This window comes from Cnephaeus nilssonii (genome assembly GCF_951640355.1).
Source record: "Cnephaeus nilssonii genome assembly, chromosome: 3".
Classification (NCBI taxonomy): Eukaryota; Metazoa; Chordata; class Mammalia; order Chiroptera; family Vespertilionidae; genus Cnephaeus; species Cnephaeus nilssonii.
Window position 1 is genome coordinate 35186939 of NC_137074.1, and position 22639 is coordinate 35209577.

General features: G+C 39.6%; 1 protein-coding gene and 1 pseudogene across 7 annotated transcripts in view; both read left to right on the forward strand.

Annotated features, from left to right (window-relative positions):
• Positions 1-22639, forward strand: part of NAALADL2 (N-acetylated alpha-linked acidic dipeptidase like 2) — a 1181205-nt gene that overhangs the window by 1102639 nt on the left and 55927 nt on the right. For all 6 annotated transcript variants that reach the window (XM_079765801.1, XM_079765802.1, XM_079765799.1 and 3 more), the window contains one exon: positions 12039-12132. In XM_079765801.1, the coding sequence (XP_079621927.1) occupies positions 12039-12132 (94 nt within the window). The remainder of the gene's footprint in view (positions 1-12038; positions 12133-22639) is intronic.
• On the forward strand, positions 5477-5972 carry LOC307097212 (protein FAM32A-like; annotated as a pseudogene). The gene has a single exon. The product of its transcript is annotated as a protein FAM32A-like (transcript).

Below are 22639 nucleotides of genomic sequence, written 5' to 3' on the forward strand. Positions count from 1 at the left end.
CCAAAGCGTGAGAGTGTGCTTTGGTTGTGCAATTCCATATGTACATAAAATTTTACCAGGTAGCCAAATCTATAGATGATTATTTTATTTTTGTTGGTTTTTCAACTAGTATACACAGAAGTAAATAATTACATTAACAATTAACATCAAAATGATAATATTATTAAATAAATAATTGACTTATACAATTGAATTCATTGTTATCAATATATCCTTTGCTTAAGGAGTAGGTGTTAGAAAGAAATGCAATCTTTATTCTTTACTAAAGCACTGTTTTATTAAATTTCTGAAGAGCAAACTAAAACCACATTATTTTGTGTGTACCAATATTCAGTGTTATGCTCTGAAAATGCAATCTCTAAAAATAAGCTATAAATAGAAAATCATTGAACTCTTCTGTCTTCCCGCATTCTGCATATTTGATGTATGTGTCTGTAGCATTATTATAAACTTTGCTAAATCCATGCTCTAACTTTCTATGATTAATTACTTTGGATAACTGACTAAGTGCACGATTTAATGTACAATTACCTTTTATTAAAAATAAACAGCGCCTCCCCTCTTTGCCACACCTACAGTGGTATCTGCAATGACAGAAAACTCAGTTTCTGTTGTGGTAGTGGGCGGAGTAGGCGGACAGCCAGCTCTTTCCACCCAAAAACACAAACTTTTTTTGGAAGAGACTTTAATGAAATAGATGTAAGATAATAAAATGCATTTTCAACATTTTAAATTTATTATTGTATAAAAATATGCAAAATCCAACTAAGCAACCTTGTGTCAACTGATGTAAGAGCATGTGCTTGGCATGAAATATGCTGCTTCTGATTCTTACCTGGATGATATACAGCCTACCCAGTGCCTTCCTTACAGAGGAAGTTTTCGCCCAGAAGCCTTTCCTAGTCCCTCAGATTTTAGGATACCTGTACACCTCCTCATAGCATCCTATAGCATGTAACTACTTAATAATTATAGTCAATATCTGGCTCTACTCATGAGAAAAGCCTTGCATGGGCAGGTCTGTTTTGGGGCGTGCACAAGAAATTTACTTAAAATAAGTAAATGTGTTATATAGTTTGGCTATAAAGTGGATAATGGGTTAGAGGCAGACATTTAGATCAATCAGGGAATTTGGGGAATATTCCAGATGAAAGATAACGAGAATCTTAATTCTGGATTTTAGCCATGTTAGGGGTACATACATTTTATGTATTTAGGGGTATATTAATTTTGCTCTACACCATTTAATTTCTGTTTTTGCTGGGAAAATGGGCTGGGTATGTCAGGAGTATGTCCTTGCTTCCTGTCCTCTGTTGATGTCACAGCTTTGGAAAGAAATCCTGAGGTCTGGGAGGGGGCACTTGCTCTGCTCATTTCTGAGATCCCTGATTCCCCTCGCCCATGGCTGGCTGCCCTGAGGTTTGTTACCCACAGGGCATTTGTTGCTAAATTGGGAGTTTGGAGTTTTCTACTATAAAGTGACATAAATCAGAGTCAGGTCACGTCAGGATGAACATAATAGCCTGAAGGGCACCAGGCAGCACAAAACCATGTTATGAAGGCTCTCACCAGACCACAATATATCAATGATGCCTCAGTTCTGAAAGATAAGGGAAGTGAGAAGGACTCCCTACAGATCACTGAATCTTGCCCATATGCCTTGGTTGAGTTTTAGGGTTTTCTGACTCCCTGCCCCACATACTACATACAAACTTACTTCCCATGTCAAGAACTCCACTTTAGTTATAGTGGTTTATTCTTGTTTCTCTAGAAAGTTTATTTATTTAAGTTTACTTATTTCTGCCCCAAGGTTTTAGCACATTTTATTCACCTCATCTGGAATATTTCCCCCTTTTAACATTTTAGATTCTCAAGCCCAAAATGTATACATGTGGTACAGTTGCATAATGTGTTTAATGTGGACTAAAAAATTGGTGCTTACTGATTTTCTACTGTTAACTTCTTTCTTTAATTGTGTGAAAGTGGTAGGACTTGTCTCTATAGGGAAAATAACTCCTAAGGAAAGAAACTGTCTTATATTTCTCTTTTCTCCCATATCACAGTGATGGTAACATAATAAAGGCTCAATAGACACTGGTGGGATGGTTCCTGATTCATATACTACCTGTCAGATTATGTTACACCAAGCCATAGCAACCCAGTCTCTCTCAATTTCTTTCTCACACTAACCCATAAACAGGTGTTATGATTATCTCACAGCCCTACTTTCTAGAGTAGGATATATTGCATTTTAAGTCTGACTGATGACATAAAAACAATTCCACTGTGATAGTTTGACTTACAGCTTAGGTTTGAGGTATAAACTATGGTTACTTTAATTTTGAATTATAAAATGGAAGAAATCACAAGTTTACTGGGTGTTTCTGCCTGTAACTAAAAAAAAAATTAAATTGTAGAACCATGGTAGTGCTATTGCTTTAATGAACCTATTTATGTCTAACCACATTGTTCATGCATTATCTAGTAAATTCATTCAAAGCCTTAGGCAGATACTGTCACCATACTGGTCAATGAAACAGAGTAATTGAGGGGGACAATAACTATCCTCTATTACTCACAGTTGAATTAATACATATACATACTTTTCTCTCTGGACTAGTAAGGGAAAGATTGTGACAAAGTCAGAAAATATAAAAATACCTCCATATAAAGCAACAAGGCAACAGAATATGATCCATAAAGTTCAAGAAAAATGTATTTGTATATATATTTTCCTTTATTACATTCCTAAAAACACTCTTTAAACATTGAAATACAACACACAACAGTAGAGGCTGGGGACAGGTGCCTATCACACTGCTGGCCTTGACTTCTGTCTCCAGCCTCTACTATTGTGTATGTGTGCCCATGGCTAGCCCCTGTAACCATGTGAGTACAAGCTGACAGCCAAGGCACCCACAGCTGTTTGTGTACTTGGATCCGGTCCTGACTGTTGTCACAGGCCTGTACTGCTGCGTGCACCTGCAGATTGGCCCTGCAGTGAACACCTGCATGCTGCTGGCACTGACTACTCTCATTGGACCTCAGCAAAGTGTGTGGGTGTGCAACTAGTCCCTGCAAATGGACAAGTGCACACTGAGAGTTTAGACCCCATAGCTGCTCATACACCTACAGTTGGCCCTAGCCCTTGCCACTGGCTGAGGCCCTTGCCAATGTGTGTGTACCTGCAGCCAAAACCCTGCCACCATGCGCGGCACCTGCAGCCAGCTTCACAGTCATGAGCATACTGTCAGCTCTGGCCACCACCACTACCACCACCCTGGTCCCTTGCCTCTGAGGACCCCAATAGCTCTTACTGCCATATGGAACCCCACACAGCTCTTGTTGTCAAGGATAACACCATTGTCAATGATAGACATTTGAGCTGCCTGAGCCAATGAGACCTTCATCACTCCAAATCTCAAAATATTTGTGAATTTTCCAATTCTTGTTATCAATTTCTAGATATATACCATTGTGGTCATAAAAGATGCTGGATATGATTGGAACCTTCTTAATCTAACACTTTTATTCTGTGGCCTAACGTAGGATAGATCATGTGACCTAACATATGATCGATCCTGGAGGGTGCTCCATGCGTATTTGAGGAAAAAATATTTATTGTTCTCTGTTGGATGGAATGTTCTGTACATGTCTAAGTCCAAATTGTCTAATGTCTGATTTAAGTTCAAAGTTTTCCTATGGATTTCCAGTCTGGATGATCTATCCATATTTGAAAGAGGGATATTATTGTATTGCTGTCTATTTTCTCCTTCCAGGGCTATTAATATTTGCTGTATAGATGCTCCTATGTTTGGTCATAAACATTTGTAAATGCTATATCCTCTTGTTGGATTGCTCCCTTTTATCATTATATTGTGCTCTTCTTTGTCTATTAGTACAATTGTCATCTTATATAAATACCAGAGGCCCGGTGCACAAAATTCATGCACTGGGTGTGTGTGTGTCCCTCAGCCCAGCCTGTACCCTCTCCAATCTGGGACACCTTGAGGACAGTCAGACATCGCTCTCACAATCCAGGACTGCAGGCTCCCAACCGCTCGCCTGCCTGCCTGCCTGATTGCCCTTAACTGCTTCTGCCTGCCAGCCTGATCACCCCCTAACCACTCCCCTGCCAGCCTGATCGATGCCTAACTGCTCCCCTGCTGGCCCGATTGCCCCTAACTGCCCTCCCTTGCCAGCCTGGTTGCCCCTAACTGCCTCCCCTGCCAGCCCAATTACCCCTAACTGCCCTCCCCTGCTGGCCTGGTCACCCCTAACTTCCATCCCCCAATGGCCTGGTCGCCCCTAACTTCCCTCCCCTGCCAGCCTGGTCACCCCTAACTGTCCTCCCCTGCAGGCCTGGTTGCCCCCAACTGCACTCCCCTGCTGGTCCGGTCACCCCTAACTTCCCTCCCTTGCCAGCCTGGTCACCCCTAACTGCCCTCCACTGCAGGCCTAGTTCCCCCCCAACTACCCGCCCTTACAGGTTTGGTCCCCCCCAACTGCCCTGCCCTGTAGGCTTGGTTCCCCCCACTGCCCTCCCCTGCAGGGCTGGTCTCCCCCAACTGCCCTCCCCTGCAGGCCTGATCACCCCCAACTGCCCTCCCTTTCAGGTCTGGTCCCTCCCAACTACCTTCCTCTGCTGTCCTGATTGCCCACAACTGCCCTCCCCTGCTGGCCATCTTGTGGTGGCCATCTTGTGTCCACATGGGGGCAGCCATCTTTGACCACATGGGGGCAGCCATCTTGTGTGTTGGAGTTATGGTCAATTTGCATATTACCTCTTTATTATATAGGATACCAGCCTCTCATATCTTTGGGTTTTCATTTGTATGAAATCTTTTTCCATCCCTTTGCATTCAGTCTGGATTTATTCTTAAAGATGAAGTTTCTGGTATGCAGGATATAGTTAGGTCTTGTATTTTTATTCATTCAGCCACTCTATATCTTTTTTTAATGGAAAATTTAGTCCATTTACATTTAAGGTAATTATTGATAGTTATGGACCTACTATTGCCATTTGGTTAATTGTTTTCTGGCTGTTGTAATTCCTCTGTGTCTTTATATGTCTCTTGCTCTCTTCCTTTGTGATTTGATAATTTTCTGTAGTGGTATATTTCAAGTTTTTTTTTTTTTCATTTTTGTATATATTTTATAGGTTTGTAATTTTGTGATTACCATGAGGGCTTTATAAAATACCTTATATTTATAATTGTCTATTTTAAGCTGAAGGCAACTTGAGTTCAAATGCATACTAAAGCTCTCTCCATTTTAACTCTCCTACATCTTCTACATTTTATGTTTTGATGTCCCAATGTGCCTCTTTAATATTGAATAGTCAGTAAAATATTATTGTGGTTATAGTTATGTTAATATTTTTATTATATAACCTTTATACTATATTTATGAGAAATTTATCACTATCAAAGATTAGAATATTCTGGAGTTTACTACTGAGCTGTGCGTGGGCTGCATGGAAGCCTACAAGCAGGTCCAAAAGGGGCCCTTGAAGCTGAAAGGCTTGCAGAGGTTGGTATGACCAAGTGGAAGAAGATAAAGAAGGATACGTGAAACTCCTGGAAGCCATCAGAACAAGCAAAAAGAACAAGGAGAAAAAGTGGCAAGGCCAGGACAAGCTGACCCTGGCCCAGGTGGCCTTCGAGAAGATTCAGGAAAAGTGGCAAATGGAAAGGATCTTGAAGAAAGCCCCCAAAACCCACAAGCAAAGAGTGGAGGACTTCAACAGACACTTGGATATACTCACTGAACACTATGACATTCCCAAAGTCAGCTGGATGAAGTCGCCTCCCCACCCAGAGTATGAATTGGCTCCAAGGGGAAACAGAAGGCCAGGTTGGGGTTATGTTTGGTGCCTATGGTATTTTCTAGAAACATTCTTTACACACACCCTTGCGTCTTCTTCTAAGACAGTACTTTTCAATGCAGTGTGCTCTCATTCTGGAACTTGACTAAAGTAAGACTATCCTTTTACTCTATTTTAGTTTCTCAGTAGCACATTGAAGATGAAGCTTTTTAATTTAGACCGGAAATTATTGAGAGTTTAACTATAGATTACGGTGATTTCTGTGTAAGTGCCATGGAAATTATTTTATACCCATGTTGCATCTGACTCAAGTTGACAGCCAGCCAGCTGTCTCTGCCTAAATAAACTGCCTCCAGAGGGGAAGCTGCTATATGCAGACCCCCCTGGGGCCCTGCATTTGCTGCCCTTCCAAGCCCGTCAAGCTGGGGCTGGGGAAGCCACTTGCAGCTTTGTGGCCATCAGACTGCCTTCTCAGCCCACCTGGCCAGGGAGAATAACCACCCAAGGCAAGGATGGAATGAACACCTTGCCCCTTTCTGAATTGAGCTGGTGGCAGCCTGTTTCCCCAACATCCCCATTCCATTCATGTCAGGTGGGTGTTGCCATGGCAGATATTGCCCGTCAAATACCATGTTCTTTGTAATGGAACCCAGACACCACCTGCCTCACTACCCTCACCCCTGGGCTCCAGGCAGCTCCCAATGTTCGTTCAGAGTTGGCACATACATGGAACCTGTTTGGCATTCCAGGCCTCAGGGCACCTCAGGGAAATGGGACCAGGGCAGACCCCATCACAGACAGGAGTGCCGTCCAAGGGGAGGGCCCAGGTTCCGGTGCTGCAGAGCCAGAGTCTTTGAAAGCCTGCATGTCCCCACCGCATGAGGATCAGACAGCATATGCTACTGGAAGAAATGGTCTCTGTTGAGATACATCTGAAGAAACAATAAATTCAGAAGAAAAAAAATCTAAGTGTTGGGTTTGGAGCTGTCATATGTGAACTGCAGAATAAAGCAAAACCAGTTATTAAAAAAATATTAGAGTATTCTGAATTTAACTATATATTTGCCTTTTCCAGTAAAATTTATACTTGAATATGTTTTTGCTGTTACTAATTGCCATCCTTTTGTTTCAGCTTGAAGAATTCCCTCTAACATTTTTTGTAAGGCTGGACTAGTGGTAATAAGCTTTTTTAGCTTTTACTTGTTTGAAAAACTCGATCTCTCTTTCAATTCTAAAGGGAAATTCTGCTGGGAAAAGTATTATTTATTGGTTGATTGGCATATTTTTTTCTTTCAGCCCTTCATGTATAATAAAGAGGTAATATGCAAATTAACCCTCCCATCCTCACAAGATGGCTGCCTATGACTAGGCCGGCAGAGGTGTTAGTGAGGAACGACCAAACAACTGAACAAGCAGGCTGTGTGGGGAACCAGGCCAGCAGGCGGGCCAGTTAGGGGTGACCAGGCTGGCGGGGGGGCAGTAAGCGGCGACCAGGCCAGCGGAGGGGCAGTTAGGGGTGACCAGGCCAGCAGGGGGGGGGGTGCAGTTGGGGGGGACCAGGCCGGCATGCAGAGGCAGTGAGGAGCGATCAGGCTGGCAGGCAGGTGAGCGATTAGGAGCCAGCAGTCCAGGATTATGAGAGGGATGTCCGACTGCCGGTTTAGGCCCGATCCCTGGGATCGGGCCTAAACCGGCAGTCGGACATCTCCCAAGGGGTCCTGGATTGGAGAGGGTGCAGGCTGGGCTGAGGGGACCCTCCCATGCATGAATTTTGTGCACTGGGCCTCTAGTTAAATATATAATTCCAATCTCTCCCAACTTATACACTTTCTGTTGATAAATTTGCTGATAGTCTTATAAAAATGTCCCTTAAGTAACAAGTTGTTTGTATTTTGCTGTTTATTTTTTTAAGATTGTTTATTGATTTGTAGAGTAAGAGGGAGAGAGAGAAACATTTATGTGAACAAAAAAGCAATCACTGCCTCCTGACGCCCTCCACATGGGATGGAGCCTACAATCCAGGAATGTGCCCTGACCGGGAATCAAACCTGCAACCTTTTGGTGCATGGGACGATGCCCAAACAACTGAGCCTCATCAGCTAGGGCTCTTTTCGGGGAATAAGGACACATATAAAGAAAAAAAAAAAAAAGATGTTCCCCTTGACTTTAACTTTTGCCAATTAAATTATAATGTGTCTTGGTGTGGGTGTCTTTGGATTTATCTTATTTAAAACTGTCTGGGATTCCTGGATGTGGATGTCTGTTTCTTTCCCCAAATTTAGAAGTGTTCAACCATTATGTCTTTAAATAAGGTTTCTGTCTCTTTCTTTTCTCTATCTGGGTCACATACTGTATAATGCTTAATTATATTGATCCATTTGATGGTGTCCCATATGTTCCTTAAGCTATCTTTACTCTTATTCATTCTTTTTTCTTTTCTGACTAGATGAATTCCACTGTTCTGTGTTTGAGTTTGCCAGTTCTTTCTTCCATTTGATCTAATCTGATGTTAAAACCTTGTATTTAATTTTTAATTTCAAATATTGTATTATTCACCTTTATGGTTTCTGTTTGGTACTTTCTTGTATTTTTCTATCTCTTTATTAAAATTATGTCTTTGCTCATGCATTGTTCTCCTAATCTTGGTGAGCAAATTTATGGCAATTATTTTGAACTCTTTATCAAGTAAATAACACCTTCATTTTATTGAATTCTGTTTCTGGAATTTTATTTTGTTATTTGTTTGAAGCATATTTCTTTGTTTCTTCATTTTCCTTGACTCTGTGTTTGCTTCTGTTCATCTGATAAACTAGTTACCTCTCCTATTCTTGATGAAATGGTCTCCTGTAGGAGACGAACCTTATCATTCAGCCTGGCTCTAGCTCTTGGTTGTCTATCAAATCTTTGTGATTGTCCAAGCTGAATTCTTTGTTTTTAGTGGCTCCCAGTAGTTGAAGATGTGCCAAGATCTGTCAGTGTCCCAAAGGGAGGATCTTAGCACCTAGATGCAGGCTGATTGAAAGCCAAGTGCTCAGGCACCAACTTTTGAAGCATGTAATAAACTTCTTTCAGGGGAAAGTTAGGAGATGCATATTTCACTCTGCTACCTCACCTGTATACTGAGCCCTGGAGCATTAGCCAGTTAAGAAGTGTTTTTTGGCTGGCATGGCTCAGTGGTTGAACATTGACCTATGAACCAGGAAGTCATGGTTCAATTCCTGCTCAGGGCAGATGCCAGGGTTGCAGTGGGGGATGTACCGGAGGCAAATGATCAATGATTTTCTCTCATGATTGATATATCTATCTCTCTCTCTCCCTCTCCCTTCCTCTCTGAAATAAATTGAAAATACATTAACAAAAGAGAAGTGTTTTTTGCTACATTCTGTGGGACCATGAATGCAAGCCCCAACTGACCATCATAGTCAGAAGATCAAGGGATGCATTTCCTGAGTGGTAGCTACACATCTAGGTACCAAGCATGTACACAACCTCCTTTCAGAACAACATCAGTGACTTGCAGCAGAGCAGAGGGAGTACACAAAGATGGCGCTTGCTTTCTCTCCAATCTCCAAAGAGGATTTCATTTGGCCCATAGATGTGTGTTAAATTAGAACCCTCAGGCTGTAGATTTTTAGATATGCAGCTAGAACTTTTTTCAAGGAAAGACTAGGACATGGTCTTTTATTTTCTTTATTTATTTTTTGCCTGAAGCCTCTGCACTGAACCTTAGCCACCAAGATGTTCAAGACCTGTTTTTTTGTTTGCTATAGTGTTGTGGATTTTGTGGACACAAGCCCCAATGGCTTTCAGTGCTAGGTATTTTGGCCTTCTATCCCTCAAATATAAATCTTAAAGGTTAGGACACTAGATGGTGGATCCAAACACTTCTCTCCTCAGAGAAAAGCTAAGAGTTGTGAGCTCCTGACACATTGTAGATCCCTGTGGTGCAGTGGTCTTTAGGGCCAGAGTATGTCTCAGACTTTCTTATCATTTTTATGTGTGTGGGTTTTGTTTTTTTTGTTTTTTGTGTTGTTTTTTTCCTTAGCCTAGGAATCACTCAGTTAATTTCTGGAGTTTTTCAGAGGGAATTATTTTGTGTGTAGCTGAAGACTTGGAATGTTCATGAGAGGAGATGAATTAAGAGTCTCCTATGTCTTCATCTTAGACTGGAACCCAGTAAGGCTTGTACTCAATGTTTTTAACACAGGCTTAATGCCCCCACTACCTGTCTCTTGGCTTGTCAAGATAATGAAATGAGATATTTGGGTATAAAGCACTGAAAAAAGAATGGGGCCTTGCATAAATATAAAAGAAGGTTGTCTGGCATGACTGAAGAAGGTTAAATTCTATAGTGGGTGAGAAGTGTATGCATATGTCTCATCTCCTCTCACTTCATGGCAAGGCATACGCAAATCTCCCTCTTGTTTACGCAGCTGCAAATAAAGCCGATTTAGTCTAAGCAGTCTACCATGGGCCAGGTGACTTAGAAATCCCAAAATTTGTTGCCAGGTTCTCTCTGAAAGGAAAAAACAAGGTAACTGGCTTATATTCCAGTTGTTTGAGCTGCCAAATGACTCTTAAGAAAGCAAAACAAAACAACTCCAGCAGCACACAGAGAAGTCGCCTTTCTCCTCCCTCCCCATTCTTTCATTTTAATCTTTTGTGTGGTTTCCAGATTCCAAAAGTGTAAATAAAATATGTCTGTTCTGTAGTTTCTATTATCCAGTGCAAATTGGAAAAAGAAACTATAGTGCTTCTTAATCTTCTTTAAAATTTTCTTTTTGCAAATAATTTATTTCCAAATATCAGTGTCTTTGCATGAGTTGGATGGGGTGTGATGGAATAGAAGCAGGATTCATATCAATCTATTGCAGACGGCATAATCAGAATAGGCACTTTCCCAGGATTTTTGTGATCACTAAGCTGTTGATAAAACTCTGAAAAGACCTTAGGCATTGGGGAAGAAGTGGTTGCTACATTTGGAAGAAAAATATCTCAAAGAAATAAAGCGATGTCAAAGTTTCTTTTTCCTTCTTTATTTCTAAGAAATGTGTTTCTCCAAGCATATAGAATATCAAATTGAATTGTATTTTTATCATAATATAAATTGTGTAAACAATTGAGAAATATAACTTTGAAATGTTAAATGGAATTTGACCCTTGTTGAGTATGTGGATTTTAATATTAAACACCATATTTTTCTTATAAGTTATATCTCTTATGTGTTCTGTACTGTTTCAATTTAGTGTACTAATTTCCCTTCTGTGGTTTTACAAAACAGAATTTTCACTGACTAACAACATTTCATAGTTTATTAATAACATTAACTCAGCCACATTTTACTGTATGCCAGCTTTAGGTCTATAAGAAATGTAGGACATTTATATAGACCTAGTAAATACTCAATATCAGTTGAGAGAAAGAGGGAGAGTAACAATAGCATTTGCCACCCATCTGAAGTTTCTTTGAGATGTATATGAATGCATATGACTTCTTCAGTCTACTAAGAGATGCTAGTTCAGCTGTAGTGAATATATTGGCTTTCAAACACAGTTTGGGAGTCTTGTGGTGGGGGATGCACATGTATGAAAACTCCAAGTATGAGTTTTGGGGATGCCATTTAGAATTTTATATTTTAAAATTTAATTTAAAAATTGATCTTGAAGTGGTATAAACATTATTAGTTTTTATAAATTTTAGAAAACTAATTAGGAACATAGTAAAGCATAAAGGAAAAGAATACCTAAGATTTTAAAGGCATTTTTTAGATTGAATTATATTTTAAATGAAATCAATTCATCATTAATTTTATCTGAAGTTTTACTTAGTTCAATGACCAGATATTGATTTTCAGTTTCTCTCTAGTTTATTATGTGACATTCTGAAATGTCTTATAAGGGACTGTTTAAAAGTTTAAATATCACAACTCCAAGTACGGAAACACTTTTTTTTAATATTTAGCTCCAAAAAAACAGAAACAAATTTATATTTCTTTATACGAGCCCAAGACATGAAATAGATACCGATATTATTTTCTTTATAGAAATATAAAAAAAAATAAAGGTTTAAAAGGAAAGAAAAAGAGAGTATAAAAGTATATTTTATCTCCTGTGTTTCTGCTACTATGAATGTATAAGAGTGTATAGAATAATGAAAAACAAACAAACAAAACCCCTTAATATGAATACTACCATTTCTTTTTCTCTTTCAGCTCTCAGGAGAAGTGATTTTACAGATTGCCAACGAACCAGTTCTGCCCTTTAATGCTCTTGACATAGCTTTGGAAGTTCAAAATAGCCTTAAAGGTAATTTTTCTTTAAATTATAGTAATTTTAGAAAATGAAAAAAACGTTCAACTAATTTTCAACTAGAAATGGATAAAATTATGTAGTATACTAACTATAGTCATGCAGATCCTCCCTTCCTATAGAGGATTATCATGAGAAAGGATGAAGAATTTTGGCTCATGTCAATAGGAATGAGGTATACTTATGAATTAGCATAAGGCAACATGTAAGTTTTAAAGGATTTTCTATTACCATCTTTTATTCAAATGACTTATAGTTTCAAGCTCTAATTAATATGCATAGGTTTCATATGGAAAAATATAGTTTCAGGATTTTTTTTAATGTTGTACCTTAAATTTAGTTCGTTCAAATAAGACTGGCCCAGAAGTTTCTCCTTGGGGATTGGTTTCTATAAGATGTGGGCTCCATCCCATTTGGCTCATCCTAGATTAAGGATAATGAGAAGATAATTTCCATAGTCTCCACTTCAATTCCTTCACATTCGAATATAGTTCTTTCTGCAAAATCTGACACTACCCGAATAATTACCTTCATTCCACTTTATCTACATGCTAGAGGCCCAGTGCATGAATTTGTGCACAGGTGGAGTCCTGGTGGGAGGAGGGGCTGCAGGATGTTAACTGGCTAGCCCTGCTCCCTATTGGGTTGGGGGGGCAATCAGGAGCAGGGCCAGCCAGGGAAAGGGGGTGCAGGTTGATGGGAGTGGTGGGGGCCCATAAGGGGTGGGGCTGGCCATAGGGAGAATCTGCATGAGGTTGGCTGGCTGGCCCCACCCCCTATTGGGGTGGGGGGAGATTAGGGGTAGGGTTGGCCAGGAGGAGGGGCTGCAGGTGGACAGGGTTGTGGGGGCCCATTAAAAAGTGGGGCTGGCCAGGGGAGGGGCTTCAGGAGGTTGGCCAGCTGGACCTACCCCCTATTGGGGTAAAGGTGGCGATCAGGGGCAGGGACAGCTGGGGGAAAGGGCTGTTGGCCAATCGGGGTGGGGTAGGACTGGCCAGGGGGAAGTTTTAAAGGATTTTCATAGTTTTGCAGCCCCACCCCCTCAATTGTGCCGGTTGCTGGCCACAGTGGGAGGTATAGTGACCATTTGTTCTGGTCATTACGGCATTCTGGTTGCTGGCTTTATATATATACTAGAGGCCCAGTGCACAAAATTCGTGCATGGAGGGGGGGTTGTCCCTCAGCCCAAACTGCACCCTCTCCAATATGGGACCCCTTGAGGGATGTCGGACTGCACGTTTAGGCCCGATCCCAATGGACCTAGTTGGATATCCCTCTCACAATCCAGGACTGCTAGCTCCCAACTGCTCGCCTGCCTGCTTTCCTGATTGCCCCTAACTGCTTCTGCCTCCCAGCATGATCACCCCTAACCACTCCCCTGCCAGCCTGATTGATGCCTAACTGCTCCCCTGCCAGCCTGTTTGCCCCTAACTGCCCTCCCCTGCAGGCCTGGTCACCCCCAACTGCCCTTCCCTGCAGGCCTGGTCACCCCCAACTGCCCTCCCATGCAGGCCTGGTCCCTCCCAACTGCCCTCCCCTGCTGGTCATCTTGTGGTGGCCATCTTGTGTCCACATGGGGGCAGGATCTTTGACCACATAGGGTCATCCATCTTGTGTGTTGGAGTGATGGTCAATTTGCATATTACCTTTTATTAGATAAGATAGAGGCCTGGTGCATGGGTGGGGGCCAGCTGGTTTGCCCTGAAGGTTGTCCCAGATCAGGGTCGGGTTCCCTTGGGGCATGGGGTGGCCTGGGCGAGGGGCCTGTGGTGGTTTGTAGGCTGGCCATGCCCCCCAGTGACCCTAGTTGAGGCCCTAGTATCTGGGATTTATTTATCTTCTATAATTGAAACTTTGTAACCTTGACTGGAGGCCTGGGCCCACCAGGGTGTGCAGAAAGGTTGGCTTCCTCCATTGCCGGGGAAACCCAAGCCTCCTGTTTGCTCAGTGGCTGCAGCCATTTTGGTTGGGTTAATTTGCATACTCACTCCTGATTGGCTGGTGGGCATGGCTTGTGAGTGTAGTGGAGTGATGGTTAATATTACTCTTTTATTAGATAGGATATAGATAAACCTTTAAATCAGGGTTATTATTATCTTTATTAACCAAATACTGAGGTTAGTATTATCATTAAAGAAGGAACCCTCCTCCTCTTTGAGTCATACATTTTATTATCCGATCTTTAATGAGTCATTTGCAGACATGCGCTTCTCAATACCCAAACTGATATTCTAACTCTAGGAATCCTTGGAAAGTAGATCATTCTAAAAAGCCAAATATTTTCAGTATCTGAAAATTTAATACCTTTTCTTTTGATAACCTGGCTTGTTTCATAACTGAGAGAATACTGCAATCTTACCCCCTCCCCCATTATTCTTATGACTTTTATTACGGTGGCTGCAAAACTATGACCTCAGGAACAACTGAGCAGTTGTGTAGAGTGGTTTGCTTCCATACTAAATGGCCTCACTGCTCTGCTTTGTACTATTTCTCAGTCTCTATATAATTGTCTTTATTTTTCTTTTGTCAAGCTTCTATCACACTGCTGTCAGTTTGACTCCTGTAACAGTCAGTCTGCCTTCCACTTCTAATTCACTATTTTAAGAGTAATTTTGGCTTATACACTGACTTACTAAGCATATGGCATTTTGCAAAATAATAACAGAACTTGTATAAATAAAGGACAGAATGTTCTGTGAATATTAGTAGTACCATTTCTGCAACAATTTATTTTAAGCATTTTACTTGTTCTGTAGACTGTACTAATCTTTAGACTTAAGAAAATGTGGTTGGTACTATGTATAATAATTAAAACTTTTAGAGAACAAAAGGAGATTATTTGTGTAACGTAAAGATTTGTTCATCTATATAGGAATAACTGTCATTCATAGAAGGAACTGCAAAAGGTGTACTGTGAACCAAAGAAATTATATGCATAATGGTGGCCCAGTGCACAAATTCGTGCACATTGAAAAAAATTAATTAGAATAAATATTTTAATATCGCTATTTGCCCTTTCTCTACAATAGAAGTGTCCACCAAATTCACAATCGACAATGACAGTTCAAAACACACGCATGCAATTGGTACCAGCAAGAGCTTTATGTGTATCATGCACGTGCAAGTCACCTTAGCCTTTTATAGATATAGAATAAACTTGCTTAATTAGACCTGCTTTCTGATGTACCTAAACTTTTTCCAGCCCAGTGAAGCATCCCAACTTCTCTGTCAGGTAATTGTCAGCAACACAGCAGTAAATACCAACATGAAACAGATTATTATTGTAGATAATGCAGGGAGAACAAAGGGTAAAATATTTAACTGCAGCAGTGTTTGACTATATTCTACACAGTGAGAAAGTCTGAAGTCATTTTCAAGGTCCACCATTTCTTACTTCTTTTCAGTTGGGTCAAGTTTCTATATGTTCTAAATATCTGTTTTATGGCTAATGAAAAGAAAATAGGATTCTACCAAGTCTCCTATCTAACTACTCCAGGACTTCTGTGAGGATCAAATGAGATGAGGCATAGGAAAACACTTCACAGACATTTGGTTAAAGTGTAAAATGTTTCCACCTGGCTATAAAGCAAGTGTGTTCCTAGGCTGAAGAACCTGCAAGGAGACTAGTTGCTAGGGAGAGCAAGTCAGGCATTGCTACATTATGTCATTACCTGGTGCCCACGGTGATCATTTCCTGGCTGGGCTGGGCTGTGGGCCACATTTAACACCATGGGGTCTCAGCAGCGTTGGCTCCAATTTGGTGGGCTGTCACTCCAGAGTGGTGGTGGGGCCTGTGTCCCACTTGGGGGAAGCCAAGTGTTGCTTTGTCGGTGCCAAGTCCACGTTGCCATTTCTTTTTAAATGGCCAGTGCCCGTCATGGCAGCTCCTGTTGTTGAGTGTCTGCCCCCTGGTGTTCAGTGCACATCATAGTGTCTGGTCAGATGGTTGGAGGGACACCTAGTATATTAGCCTTTTATATATAGATATCCATAACTCATAGACATAGACAACACTGTGGTGAAGGTCTGGGGAGGGGGGGATAAGTGCAGGTTGGAGAGGGGGTCAAAGAGGAAAAAAGGGCTACATCTATAATACTTTATAAAGATACATTTTTTAAAAAATTAAAAAGTATACTGTGCAATACTGACATCACATGATAGAGTTATAAATGATTTACAAATTGCTTTTCTAAGTAAAATATTTGATGATAAGCATATATTGCATTTGTAATAAAGACATGAATAGTTTTATTTTAATTTAAATAAATAAATTCAGTAAAATCCTAAAAGTATTAGCATTATTGTAATTTTAAATTGTAAGCTCTATTATATTTTGAACAATTGAGTTTATTTTTAAAAATCCATAAGGAAACACAATATTTTAGCATTATAATTAATATATGAGCATTTCAAATAACATAGGCTACTTCCGAAAGTCAAATAATATCCTAATGGCTTATTGTTAGAATTATATTATTATTCTTGCTTTTTAAGTAGTTAGCAATCCCTTTCAAAATCTAAAAAAAATATGTTCTCTCTCCCCCAAAATTTTCACATATGCAAAAAGTTTGCTACAAAGATTTTCACTGCAGGCCAGATACCACAAAGTATATGTGAACCTCTCCCTCAAACCCAGGGTTGTCAGTGGATGAGCCAGGAGCATTTTGGCTCCTTGCTGTTGTATCGGACTGCTTCAGCTTTGGTGAAGAATTTTTTGTTTGATTGTAGGTTATTTTTGAGTTTTGTTTTCTTTTCATGTGAAACTCCTTGGGTCACCCTGTCACTTTCACTCAGAAACATGCAGCCAGACTTGAAATGTACCTGAAATTAGAAAGAAAAACAGGCAAAGCAAAACAAAATGTAACAACAACAACAAAAAAATAGGAAAAACATTTTTTTAACATGACCTGGTTACAAATATTTGATCACAGGGATATGATATTTCACATGTAAGCCATGCATTTTTGTATTTTAGTAATCATGATTCAAACTTATTTGCTCGGTAATATAGTCAAAATGTTATTCAAATGTTTGCTAAATTGTACGCAATTTTATGTACCTGGTTTATTTTGACTACTTTGGTTATAACCTTATTTCCAAAAGAGAACAATTGAATATAATAATGGGTGAATAATGGACACCACTTAACAACAGCTAAATAAATATTTCAGTTTTAATTTTAGTTGTGATGCTAGATGATTTCATTAGATAAACAGAATTCCTGTAGCCAAATGAAACATATACTTTTACTGCGAATACAAGCTTAAATTGTTGATATTCTTTTTTTTTTATGACAGTTAACAGTGATTAGTCTTCAGTTCTCAATTATAGTGTGGTGTTTTTTTTTAAAGTGACCTTTAGGTCTGAGCTATAAAAGGCTGTGTCTCCTTTCTGCAAAGAGTTTAAGTATGAAGGTCTCTGAAACCCAATTGCATTTTCAACAGTGTAATTTTTACCCCTTGACAACCAGCCATCTTGTTTATTTATTACACTAGCTTATGGCAGCAGCAACAGACCATTCTCTTTCGTTCTCACAACCACCAGAAAGAAGTGTAATTTCCCAGTGAATAATTGTTTGAGTTGATTTATTGGATGGTACTTTGAAGCTTCTTTTGACTGAGTGACCTTGGCTCTTAATATTTAGTTAATACCAAATGCATAATAGTTAGAGAATGAATATGTATATGTAGTGCATGGAGATGTAGTATAAATGGTGACTGATAAAATAACTTAGGAGCTTCAGATGTATTTGTGAAAAAAAGCTATATCCAAAAAAAAATTACATATAAGGCATTAGTACTAGTTTGCATGGGCAGAAGGTGTGAAGAATAAAGTACCACCACTGAACCTGGAATGAGACTAAGGAATGAGCAGTTAATAACCCTATTTAATTTATTGTTTCTCATTTTAACCATTTTTTTAATGTAAAAGAACGTCAAAATCATTAATGACTATATAATTTTGATACCTTTTTATTTGATATCTGCTATTTTTGTCAGGCTTCTGGTTGTTCAATATTTAGCACTAGAGGCAGAGTGCAAAAATTTGTACATGGGTGGGGTCTGGCCGGCCCACCACAATAGGGGGGTGATAGGGGGCTGGGCTGGCTGGGGGGAGGGGATGCAGGAGGTTGAGAGGGCTGATCCCAATTGGGCCAGTTGGCTGCCACAGTGCATGTCACAGTGCATGACGGTTGTTCCAGTCATTCCGGTTGTTCCAGTCGTTCTGGTCAATTGGCTTTTATATATATATAGATAGATTATTGTAAAAACTACAAATGACCAAATAAAGTAAAAGTCACTTTGATTGCCCTAGCCTGTTTGGCTCAGTGGATAGAATGTCGGCCCACGGATTGAAGGGTCCCGGGTTTAATTCTGGTCAAAGGCACGTACCTCAGTTGCAGGTTCATTCCCAGCCCTGATTGCAGCACAAGTCGAAGGCCACCAATGGATGTGTCTCTCTCGCATTGATGTTTCTCTCTCTGTCTCTCCCCCTCCCTTCCACTCTCTCTAAAAATCAATGGGAAAATATCCTTGGGTGAGGATTAACCAAAAGAAACCCACACAAAAAAGTCACTTTCATTTGGTCTGACAATGTATACATTTATTTAGTGCAAGCCAGATTCGGGAGGAAATTATTTCAAACACTGTGGCCTGTTGCCACCTCCAAATTGTCTCACTAAATGTGAAATGGTTCTTGGCAGCATTTCTTCCTGTTCTTTGAAAAACTAACAATACTTATTTGATATGACATTTTTTATTAGCTCTGGTAATTCATTAGTGTCAAGCACTTCATTTTAGAAGGGGGGATAGTATTTCAAGGTGATGATGCCAAGGAGGCAGGCACTTGGTGTTGTTAGAGTTGTAGCTTCATATTTTCAAGTGTCACTTTGTGTCTTTCCTATAATCACAAGTGATTAAGACTCACCTAACATTCTTTTTATTTCTTTCTGAGAAATATAAAATGAATTTACTGATTGGCAAAATTAAATATATGCTGTATAAATTGCAGGATTCTAGACCTCAGCCCATCTGTTTCCAGTCTTGGTGTTACTTACCACCAAGTTTAACTCTGAACTGGCCTATAGATAGTTAAGGATGGGCATACTAGGTACCTGGCCCTACATCCAACATGAGAAATTCAATGCAATCCACCTAAAATCCAAACAGTTCTGAACTTGCTAGATTTGTAATGGTTTGACATGAACTGACCTTTTTGTGTGACAAGGACTTCAACCCAAATGCATTCTCTGAGAAGGATCTTACTGTGCTTGCTCAGAGAAAATTGATGAGATTGACCCCCCTTGGGTACAGTTTCCTAAAAATATGTTTAATAGCAATCCTCAGTATATTTTTGTAAGGATTCTGATTATATATAACCATATTAAAGACTGTATTTTGAACTGGCTGATGTGGCTCAGTTGGTTGCAGCATCATCCCATACACCGAAATTTTTCAGGTTCAATTCCCAGTTAAGGCACATACCTAAGTTGTGGGTTGGGGTTCTCAATGTTTCTCTCTTTCCCTTCCCCGCTCTCTAAAATCAATAAGCATATCCTTGGATGAGGATAAAAAACGAGATTGTATGTTATTTATTGATATTCCATCCCTGGTTTCAAAAAAAGTTCTGAGACAACTGGGTCTGTAACAAAATCTAATTGTCCCATGTCCTCAGTGTTTGTCTCCCCAAAGTAATTTTCCTTTTCCCCCATTTCTTCTTTAACTCATATGTGTATTGCATAATGTCCCTTAACTATTATCTTGAGCACATTGTCCCTTTTGTATTCCTCAGAATTATTCTTTCTTTAGTTTCATTTATTCCCTCTCTTCACACTTTGTTGTTATTCATACAGCTTCCCTTTGTGATCATTATTTCCTTCCTTATTCTGAGTATTTCACCCAAATTCTTTTAAAGTTTTCTTTTCAGTACTTACATGTCATATGTGTCACTACATTAATTGAAATGCAACATTTGTCCTACTTTCACATAAGAGGAATGGTCTATTATATTGTGATTCCCCCCCCCCCCCATATGTTATTTTTAGGATAAAACCCTGTGTCCATGACAGGATAGTACTACAATCCATTATTCTGAGTGTTGCCTCACTGTCAAGACTTAAAGTTTTTGCATGTTTTTTAAAGATACTTCTAATCTTTGCTTGTAATAGACATAGAGTATCCTTGTCCTCATGTTAATTCATTTTTATCTAAACATTTTATTTTATTTTTTCATGTTTTGATTTAGCCAAAGCATAATTAAACTCACATGTGTTATTAAAATCACAACTCCAACTTTCTGCCTCACCAGGAGGGTAATAAAAAATGAACCACGCATGAATTTAATGTATTCATGAAAGCTTTTGCTCACTTTTTCAAAGCAGCCAATAACCAGATCATGTAGTTGCAAATATAACTCAGTGGGAGCATCTGTGGGCCATAAAAAAGAGCACCTAGTTTAATTTCTGCAACACTCAGATTAAACCATTCCACACAACATGTTAAAAGTCTTGCTAGATTTTCATCTGCCTTGGCTACCTGGTTAATTGGATAACCTTTAGAACACAGGATAATCTTTAGAATATGTTGCCTATTTTTTTTAAAAAAAAGTGGCAAACCGCCAAAACCGGTTTGGCTCAGTGGATAGAGCGTCGGCCTGCGGACTGAAGGGTCCCAGGTTCGATTCCGGTCAAGGGCATGTACCTTGGTTGCTGGCACATCCCCGGTGGGGGGTGTGCAGGAGGCAGCTGGTCGGTGTTTCTCTCTCATCGATGTTTCTAGCTTTCTATCCCTCTCCCTTCCTCTCTGTAAAAAATCAATAAAATATATTTTAAAAAATAAATAAATAAAAGTGGCAAACCTAATTCTTCTAAATATGCCACTTTCACATCCTTGCAAAAATATTTCCTGTTGTATTCAATTTAGACATAATTATCCACTGTCCTCTAGCATATTTTATCTTTAAATAATATCCTTTTATCATGCATTTATAATCAATGTTGCATTATTAGATTACCAATAGAGCATTAGTTTCTACATTTCTTTCCCTACCTGGGTCTTTGTTGATTTAATTTTTTTTTTAATAACCAGCTGAGGTGACTCATTGTGATTCATACTAAAGAAGGGAGCATGACCAATAGAAAATGTTTTCCCTGGCTGAAATCATGTTGGCAATTTCTTTTCTTCTCTGTAGTGATACCACAAGACATTTTAAAGATGACATTAAGTAACATATATTTTCTCCCTGAATAATCTTCTATTCTGCTTTTAACTAGTGTGTTCTGCGGAACATAAATTATACTTTTTGTTGTCACTATAAATCTGTGAAGACTAAGCTGTGATCGTGCAATTGTTAGCACCTTTAAAACTGTGATAAGCTTATCTATAGAAGAATAGGTTCTGTGAAATATTATTAAAGTAAAAAGGCTATATTGTTTGATAGAAAAATGTAGTTTTAGACTATCACCAGTATATTTCAGTCTTAATTTAAAATGAAATTGAGTGAGTCTTTAACAATACAGCCAGAAAATAGAAACTAAAGATAAAAAACTGGAAATAAACTAAAATTTAAAACTTTTTGGAACCTGAAACTCTGAAGGTACTAAAATCATTCTTTAAAATAGGACAGTTACCTAAAATTTACCCACAAGGTTGTAGCATGGACTTAACACACAAAGGTTTATACTAAGTGGAAACTTGTCAGTTTATGAAGCGCCTAAGGAAAAGAGATAGTTTGTGGAGGTCCCAGGTTCTGGCAGATTAGGACATGAGTAGATCTACTGGGTGCAGGTAGCACTGTAGTTACTAGTCTTACCCAGCACTCTTAGAGGCCTTGTGGATAGGACTTGCCTGAAGTACCTTTGAGCTTCTGATCTGTTAGAATGTGTTTTGGGATCCTGTATCAAGGGTCCTTAGGAGGAACAAGTTTTCAGGGAAGCCCTTGGCACTTTAGAAGTCTCCATAAAGACCCAGGCATTGTGCTAAGTGTCTCACATTCCTTGTGACATTTAATCTTACTCTAACATTGTGAGTTTAGCTGGGTATCATTAAAACTGACTTTAAAGATTACAAGAAACTGGGCCTGGGGGTGTGTGTCGTGTGGTGTGTGTGTGTGTGTGTGTATGTGTGTGTGTGTGTGTGTGTGTGTGTGTGTGTGTGTGTGTTACTCAAGTGTATACATTTAAGTGGTAGGTTTAGGGCTTGAGTATAGGTCTGTGAGATTCCAAAGCCCCTGCCCTTTCCACTACAGCATGATGCTGCCCTCAAACTGCCTTCAGGGGAGGATGCTATGTGTTGCTGGTTGGCTAGAAGGCAGGAGATTCCTTGAGTAATAGGAATATTTCCTCCAGTAGGTTTTAAAGCCTCTCCTGAATTGTCTTGCTTAGATGTCAAGGTGCATCTCAACATCTGCTGACTAGTCATGCTTCCTCCCATCCATCCCTCTCTCCCTCCCTTCTGTCTTCCCTTTATCCCTCCCTGCTCTTTAATTAATATTGATACTGCTTATA